Source organism: Accipiter gentilis, chromosome 4 (genome assembly GCF_929443795.1).
Source record: "Accipiter gentilis chromosome 4, bAccGen1.1, whole genome shotgun sequence".
Lineage (NCBI taxonomy): Eukaryota > Metazoa > Chordata > Aves > Accipitriformes > Accipitridae > Astur > Astur gentilis.
Genome location: NC_064883.1, coordinates 24,282,842 through 24,291,955, shown reverse-complemented (window position 1 = coordinate 24,291,955; position 9,114 = coordinate 24,282,842). Strand labels below are relative to the sequence as shown.

The following is a 9,114-nucleotide window of genomic DNA, read 5'->3' as shown; positions in this document are numbered from 1 at the left end:
TTTTTTAGTGCTACGATATGTTTTCAATATGCATGTAAATGTCTAACGCTTTTTTAATGCTGTATAGCCCGCGGCCCTTGCCAATGCAGGCACCAGCATGGAGAAGTAGATGCTTCAGTGCAAAAGGTAAGATGTAAAATAGAAGAGGTATGGTATGAGCTGCATTTTAAAACAGAATTCAACAAAAATTTGAACATCAGAGTGCAGCAGAAAGAGCGGGCTGTTTTGAGAATGCTTGTCCCTCAGTTTGAATGCTGCAGCCAACACAGGCCAGCAGCAAGTGGGCTGTGTGAGACAGGAGAGGCTGTAGCTCACCAAGTGTGGTGTGCAGCAGGAGGCTGAAAAGATGTACAGTGGGTGAGACAAACCATAAAGATCAGAGACATGATCTCACATGGATACAAGTGTGCAACATATGGGATCACAAGCTCATTTCATTCCCTAACCTTTTCTACCTATTCTGTTGTTAGCTGTGGCATCTATGTGCATTTGTTCAGTGTATTTTCAAACTGTATTCTCACCCTTGCATCTCATTCAGGATTAAAGAAGGCAGTATTTAAGTTCTCAGCATAGAGAGCCACCAATAAAAAAAATCATTGAGAGATAGTACTAATAGGTACTTGTGTAAGGCAAAGTCTAAACATGTTTGTTTGCTCCATATTTTTATTTTTTTTTTACTATTTATTAGGAAAATAGAGCAAACACTAAACTATTAGCTAATTTTCAAATTGGATCAGTTTTGCTTCCAATTTACAAGACTACAAAAAGCTCACACCAAGTTGTTTATTATTTACATGCAATATTAAATCTATTTTAAATTATAAATGCCATGAATATTTCAATGTGGTGTATAAAGTTAGGAGCAGTCCCATGACTGCATGAAAATTTCAGGTACTTTTCTTCTGCGGTGTTTAATACTCAGAACACATAGAATAATCAAATGATGCCAATAGTCTGAATGATATATATCACTAGCTCACTGGGATGTAATTAATATGTATCACTAGGCAAGTAAACAAGTCTGGATTATGCCTGGCTGCTTGAGGGAAACTGTATCAGTGACCGGCTGGCTTTATTCAAGTCGCAGAAGAGCAAAGAGAAGAAGGGTATGACCCTGACCACATACTACACAGTCTCACTTGACAGTTCATCCAACAGGCGAGATCGGACAAAGCTGCGTATGGCCCTGGGAGTTAAGGCTTCCCAATTGTCCTGGTTTCAGCTGGGATAGAGTTAACTGTCTTCCTAGTAGCTGGTACAGTGCCATGTTTTGAGTTCAGTATGAGAAGAATGTTGATAACACTGATGTTTTCAGTTGTTGCTCAGTAGTGTTTAGTCTAAAGTCAAGGATTTTTCAGCTTCTCATCCCCAGCCAGCGAGAAAGCTGGAGGGGCACAAGAAGTTGGCACAGGACACAGCCAGGGCACCTGACCCAAACTGGCCAACAGGGTATTCCAGACCATGGGATGTCCCATCTAGTATAGGAACTGGGAAGTGGGGGCGGGGAATCTCCGCTCGGGGACTGGCTGGGTGTCAGTGGGCGGGTGGTGAGCAATTGCCCTGCGCATCATTTGTACATTCCAATCCTTTCATTACTACTGTTGTCATTTCATTAGTGTTATCATTATCATTATTATTTTCTTCCTTTCTGTTCTATTAAACCGTTCTTATCTCAACCCATGAGTTTTACTTCTTTTCCCGATTTCCTCCCCCATCCCACTGGGGGGGGAGGGGGAGTGAGTGAGCGGCTGCGTGGTGCTTAGTTGCTGGCTGGGGTTAAACCATGACACGAATCCTCAGTATTTCTCACCGCCAGCCTTAGACAGCTCCTCCTCAGTAGCCTAGGGTTCTTTTGAACTCATGGCAGCCACTGAAATGCCCAAAGTATTTGAGTGTTTGTAGGGTTTCATTTTGAGTCCTGGATTTTGCTGTGGGAGTCAACTAGGAAAAAAGTTAAACATGGCAACACCAAAGTCCATTTGTGGATCTGGGCCTATACTTGTATACTTACGTTCAAGGTGGCTCAAAGCCTCTCAGACTTGTAGGCACAGGTTAATTTTGTGTAGCCATGACAGACCCATGACTGCATCTGTTATGGAAAGCAGAGGAGAGACAGAACCTGGAAAGCGAAGTAGGATAGGGAAAGATACAGAAAGCTGAGATTTATAGTGGTGTAGAGGGTCCCCTATACACTGGTCTGTTTGTTGCTGGCTGACAGTGGTGGGAGCAGCTAGGCAGAGCTACATCTGTAATGCTTCACTGACCTTTCTCTCTTCTTTTCTTCCAATTTGTTGCCATAAGCAACTGGATATTTTGGCTACATCTAGCAGCAAACCCAGAGTCACTACTAAAGCTCTAAGGAGACCTATGAAAATAACCAACCAACCAATGAATAATTCATCAAATGCTGGAATTATTTTAATTGATTTCATGATATGCTGTTTAGTATTAAGTGAAGTGTATCTCCTGATTAGGAAGTCTATTTTCCTTTGTTATTCATTTTTTGGCTTTTGTGTAAAACAACTGTGCTTTCTTCTTTTTAATCTTCATAAAATAAAAGGCTCTTATGTTCCCCGTACATCTAGGAAGAAGTCTTCATAACCAGTTAAAAACTGAATTCACATCTTCACAAACACAGGCTGTTTACCCACTAGGTTTAAAATGAAACATTTCTGATAGCTTTTGATGGTCTGCTTAGACTGGTGTGAGTGCGTGGGTTATGTCTGCATCACTTGTATGCAGCAGTTTGGGGAGTTCCCGGACATACCCACCTGCGACAACAGAGGTCTTGGAAGTACAGATGCCCACAGAAAGCCTGTTTGGGCACATCAGGTGCCATCCATGCTGCTTACTGTCCTAGTGGTACATACTCCATTAATTCACTGTGGTTGAACATGTGGGGTCCTGAAGTTCAGGGGTACATTTTTTCATGTTGCTGCTCTGTTTTGGGAAGACATCTATACATGTGATAGCTAACATTTATCAAGTAGTGCAACTGCTAAGCAGTGTCTGTAGAGTGAATTTAAACACTCTGGGAATCTGTTTGGTAATTTCAGAAATGCAAAACAACATCAGAATTCCTCAATGCAGGACAGATGCATACCTCTCACTTCTGGTCAACTTCTCTACTTGTGGTATAAGCAAAAGTAACGTATTCATGAAACGCAGAGCACAATTCAGTGTTGTCAGTTGGCCTTGTAACAGTGGAATCTGGAGTATAATCTCAGTTGCGCCTCTCAGGAGATAAACTGTAATATCCATGAGGATATTCTTTATGCATGCTATGAACTCTAGAATAGCAGCCGTTCTGCAGCTATATATACTCTGCCTGATCCCCCTTCCAGGGAGACCTCCTAGCAGGGACAGCAAGTGATACTTGCTAGGAGAGATTCGTATTGCCTGTCTTATTGTCTCTGTGAACTGCCCAAAGAGTCAGGATCCGGGCTTCCTATACTCCATTTAGCTCAATGAAGTGAGGAAAATTGTGGTAAAGGACAGAAGATGGTTAAACCGACAGTTTCTCCAACACAGTGATTCAATATAGCTGTTTAGTCATTGACATACTGTTCTTCACTTTCTCCTACACGTTATTATGAGGGGAAAAAAAAAAAATCATTAGTAATCACTGGATTAACTTCACTCCAGGCTATGGGGCTACTGTTCACAATTGGTTTTTTTTATTGAAAACTATTGGGTATTGTGCCTTTGTTTTGAGATTTTCTTTCTCTCCTACACATTACAACTGAGTGAAGGTTTAGTTCTAAAGATCATTTCAAACTGTGGTAACACAGTAGGCTCATTTCCCCTCTGAACTACAGTGATGGCTTGACATTGGGAGGGCATACTTGGCCAAGTGTTAATTAATTACAAGCCTCCCATCAGTTTTGCAATAGTTGAGGGTAGGCCACTTGTCTAGAAATTTTTTCTCTCTCCCTTCACTCATTTGTGGAAGATCAACACCACCTTAACAATTTAGCCATATTCAGGAACAACTGCTGTTTTAAAAGATACACGTGCTCTGTTACAGTTTATTTTATTTGGAACATGCTGGTTGAATATTTTCTAGCTTTATTGATTTAGTATCCTTGAATTTTCCAGTCACCGCAGCTAGTACTTCAAAACTGTCAAGACAGAAAATACCGGTCAGATGATAGAAGTCCAGCATAGATAGCAGTCACTGAAGGTTTGAACCTAGTCCTGAGACATCAGAGTGTAATGTGATAGATTATACAGCTGATAAACCCATACTCCATTACCCATTCAGAATTGTCTTTCCTTCTGTCCTTTCACAACAAAGCAGGAAGGGCTTCCCCAAGTCCACCTGCGGCAGGAAACAAATATTCAGTAATTATTTGGCAACACAAGGGCAGCACTATCTCGATGATGCAACTGACTACTTGGTTAGACCAAGAGAAGCTGGGAGGTAGTTTAGGAGAATTGTTACAAACGACGTACAGCTTGAAAGGGTGACCTGGGCATTAGATTTTCCATTATTACGTTGTCTGCCTTTGACTCTTCAAGAATCTTACACGTTTCAATTACAAGTTCCTGTGGCAACTTGCATGTTGTAAAGGACCAAAGCGCAGTGGGACACAGAGTGGCCCAGGGCTGGTGCTCAATACACATAGGTGCTGAGTTTGACTGCGAGGGCACAGCTGGAGGGACATCTAGCTGTCTTCTGCTTGGCCAGTGAGATCTTTTATTTGACATGTCACCCACAAGATCTGATAGAGCAAAACATTACACCACCCTACATCAAAAATGGGAAAAAGAAACCCAAATCACTACCTTAAATCAAAATGCAAGGAAGCAGCATCTTCCTCACATTAAATGACTTTCAAGAGGGCAGTGGGGGTAAGGAGAAATTACAACCGGTGCATACTATCCTTATGTTTTAATGTGATGTTTGGCAGCACTGCCAAACCAAGCGCTCAGAAATTCTGAATCTTTGCCTGAAATCTTGATATGACCCTGGAAATCACGGGAGCTCAAATAATTAATACGAGTTTCTCTTTCTTTGTTTTCCTGGGTTCAAACCATTACCACTTAACTCCGGTTTTTCTAGCGTGGAGCTCGCAGAAATACAAAAGGCTTCGGGAAAACAATAAGGGCTGCGAGAGCCAGTGGCCACGGCTGTGAGGGGGATCGCCGCGGCGGCCTCGGCAGCGTCTACCAACCGCACCTTCGGCGTCGAAGTACGTATGGCGTGAGAAGGGAACACAGGGAGCTGCCAAAACGCGCTCCGAGGCTCCTGAGGCCCGGCAGCTGCCGCCCCACTGAGCGGGCCCTCGCCTGCCTGCAGGCCCGACCCCATGGCGCGGGGACGGCCACCGCCGGGCCGGGCCTGCCCCTCGGGCCTCCCCCGGCGGCGGGGGGGCAGCGCCCTGCCTGCGGGGACCCGAGGCCCGCGGAGGTCAGGGAGCGCGGGTCAGATATCGGCTACGAGCGAGTCGGACGGGGGCCGGGCCCCGGGGCGGCACCGCCCGGCTGTGAGGGGCCGGGCGGGGCGGGGCGGGGCAGGGCAGGGCAGGGCGCCGAGCCCCCCGCGGCAAGGCCCGGCCCTGCCCTGCCCCGCCCCGCCCCGGTCCGGTCCGGTCCGGTCCGGTCCCCTGTGGGGCGCCGGGAAGCGGCCGGGCAGCCCTGGCGGCCTCCGCCTCCTCCGGCAGCACGAGGGAGGACAGCAGCTAGAGGGAGCTCCTCCGGACTGCATCTGCCCGTGCGCCCCGGTTCCTTTCATAGGCTCCCCCGCCCCCTCCCCTCCCTCCTTCCCCCGTGATGGCGGAGGACAGCGAGTCTGCGGCCAGCCAGCAGAGCCTGGAGCTGGATGACCAGGATACCTGCGGCATAGACGGCGACAATGAGGAGGAGGCCGAGCACGCCAAGGGGTAGGGGCGCGCTGCGGGCCAGGCGGGCGGCCGGGCACGGCTCGGGGAGGCAGCCCCCCGCGTCTGCCGCCTACCGCGGCGGCGGCGGCAGCAGCGGTAGGGCTGGAGGTGCCGCCGCGGCCGCTGTTGTGGGCCGGGCCGGGCTCCCCTCGCCGCCCGGAGCGGGCCCCGCGGCGGGGCGGGCGGCGGAGCGGAGGGCGTGCGAGGCGCGCTCCTGTCAGCCGGCGGGCGGCCTGCACGGCGCGGCGCGGCCCGGCCCGGCGTTCGACCGCGGCGCCTGCGCGCGTGTCGCCCGCGGCCGAGGGGCTCCGCCGGCGGCACCCCGCGCCCTCCTCCCGGGCCGCCTTCCGCCGCAGTTGGCAGCGTGCGAGGACCCCGCCGCCCTGCTCGGCGCGGCTCGGCTCGCCTTGCCTTGCCCCGCCGGGGGTGGCCTCCGCCGAAGGGAGAGGCGGGGGGCCGGGCCCCCGGCCTGAGGTGAGGGGAGCGGCGGGGCTGGCGGTTCCCCGCCGGACACCGGCCTTAAAAGCGGGCCCTAAAAGGGGGGGTAAATCCTGTTTTGTCGTCGGTGCTTTTTCAGGGTTTGGGGGCTTTTCGTGGGGCTTTTTGGCCGTTAGGAAGCCCGCCTTGGCGGGTCAGGCGCTCTGGGGAAATGCCCCCTTGCTCCCTTACTTGTTCCGGTTGGTCCCGACTCTCTCGGGGCGGGCGCCCTCAGAGACCCCCAGACCCCCTCACACGCTCCCCTCCCCGGCCTGGGCACCTGTCCAGGCGTCGTCTGTGTCCGTCTGTCCTGCAGACAGTCCTCCTCAACGTCGCCTATTGTCCAGAAGGAAATGTTACCTCTAAATGCACACGCTGTGGAGAGTGGAGCAGAGTGCGTGTTTTACCAAGGTGTTAGCCGGAGCGAACGCTGTTCTTCTGGTTGTAGTTCTTCTCCGCTAATCTTGCGCCTTAAATCTTCCCACGCTGCGGATCAGGCGCTGTCTCCAGTTGCTTGGGGAGCTGACAGGAGAGGCAGCTGGCGTAAACACGGCCCCTTGCACCCGACCCAGGGTGTTGGGCTGTGAGCAGCCCGGCTCCGTCCAGGCATGAGGTGCCAAGGGTCTGGCTCGCTCTGCAGTTGGGGACTTTTGGGGCAGGGAAATGGGAGGAACGTGTTTTAAAAATCGACTTCGTTTACGTTTACTTTTTTGCTTTTTTTTTGAGGGATTAGAAAACGTGATTGCAGAGAAAATGCTTTGTTGTCGCAACTAGGAGTGGCTGGAGTAACCTAAAAATAGGTTAATCTGTACACAGCTACACAAATATCTCCCTCATGAATTTCTGATTCATCTGGTTGAGAGCATTTCTGTAGGTGATTGATGATTGAAGATGTACGTTGTTTGTTGTCTCCTGCCCCTAGGCTTTGCTTGGCAATGAGCAGCTCTGCATCTTAAACGTGGCAATAGAAATCTAAGAGACTTAGGAGGACTGACTTGTCTAAAAGGCAGGAAAGGGGGAAAACTTCGATGCTCGCTGTTCTGTCAGTGAATTCGTGGCATGCATGCTAAAATAGTTGTGTCAAAAAAAATTATAGTAATATAAATCTGGGATATTAAGAAGGGACAAAATAGCGTTTAATTGTCTTGGTGCTTTTGTTACGTTTGTTTACATAAATATGCCACAGTTGATGATTCCCAAATATGTAAAAGTAACACCACTAAGAGCACAGAATTATTATTTATTGCTCCTTCTAGGAGCCAACCTGATGTGCCAGGGGAGATAGATTGGTAGGCGGGTGATACCTGTCTAGAATTCATTTGTACCCTATTCCTACTCCAGTTTCCTCTCTGTTTGTGTGTGTGACCGAGCTATAGCTGCCCTCTGCAGTGTAGCTACGCTTGCAGCTACGCGCTCAGGCTGCTGTGACAGCAAGTGCAGGAAGCAATGTGTAAGAAGCAGCCGGGGAACAAAGAATTGCACTTTGGTGTGTTCTGAATCGCAGCTTGCCGCTCTACTCCAGGTTGGGTCTCACTGAGCTTTGAGGGACAACTGCTGTGGCTGCGGGTTGTATGCCATTCTCCCCAAAACTTGTTGTTGTTGAATATCCCCAATGTATTTTAATGAGTATTTCAAGGAAGCTGCTTTATTCATCTTTAAATAAGAAAGTGAATGCTTCCAAGTAATATGAAGTTTCATTAAATTAGTGGTTCATTCCAGCAGAAAAAGCCTCTAAGTATTAATATCAGCTTTCTATCATGTTTCTGATATATGAAGTCTAATGCTGACTTTTGAATTACTTTATTTTCCTGTAATCTTTGAGAATCTTGTTTACTACTATTTGTCTGCAGGCTGAAGTATTCAAACAAATTCCGTCAAATGAAAAGAAAAATCTTACACTACAGCAAACACAACGATCTATTCTTGATCTAGGAGATTAACCTATGGTAATAGGAGCCTAATTATTCCCTGTTTTCTCCCTATCATAGTGTATTAATTTTTGAGGTGGCTTTAAAGTTTGCTTTGAGCTTTTAGATAAGGTTTTATATAGCTAAGCAATTTATGAGCATTCTTATTACTTGAGACTATGACTGTGTCAACTGACTTGCTAAATTTTGAATGGTCTCCATTGCTGCTGGTCAGTGTTTAATCTCATGCTATTTTAACCCTCATTCTTTTTAGAATGAGGTAGAGTTTATGTGTTACGTATCAGTCTCTAGTAGGATTGCTTTGCAATTGAAGTTACTTTCAAGCTGTTCCTGACATTAGAAAATAGGTGTTTATAATATTGACCACAAAAAAACATTGTTTGTACATGTATGTATGACTTCGAATATTTTTTTTAATTTGTAGTTTTTTCATGTGCTTGAGCACTGAATGACTGCAGCAGAAAATACCATTTTATAGCTCTTAGCTGTGCAAATGTCTTTGTCCTCCGTTTCTGCTCCTGTTTTTTAGATGCAGGATTATGTATGTTGTGTGACTCATTGCTGTTCTATTCTATGTCTGCAGCTTGCTCCTGCTAGATGCATTATGCTGTACTTGTTCTGTTTCATAATAAAATGTTGTTTACAAAATAGCTTTGTATGCTCTTACAAAATGCAAAAATGTATTTATTGCACCTGAATCCACCCTTCTGAGCCTAGCTTTGTAAGGTGTCTCGGTTCATTCTAAATAGCTCCTTATGCTCAAGGCTTTGGGCACAGAACATTTAGTAAACAGATGAGGAAAAAGTATGACCTTTAAACAACTC

At 47.4% G+C, this 9,114-nt stretch overlaps 1 protein-coding gene across 1 annotated transcript in view; it reads left to right on the top strand.

Annotated features, from left to right (window-relative positions):
- Window positions 1-5,607: 5,607 nt before the first annotated feature.
- The window catches only part of NMT2 (N-myristoyltransferase 2), a 38,808-nt gene continuing 35,301 nt past the window's right edge, over window positions 5,608-9,114 (top strand). The window contains exon 1 of the mRNA XM_049798493.1: window positions 5,608-5,885. Coding sequence (XP_049654450.1) covers window positions 5,776-5,885 — 110 coding nt within the window. The 5' untranslated portion in view covers window positions 5,608-5,775. The remainder of the gene's footprint in view (window positions 5,886-9,114) is intronic.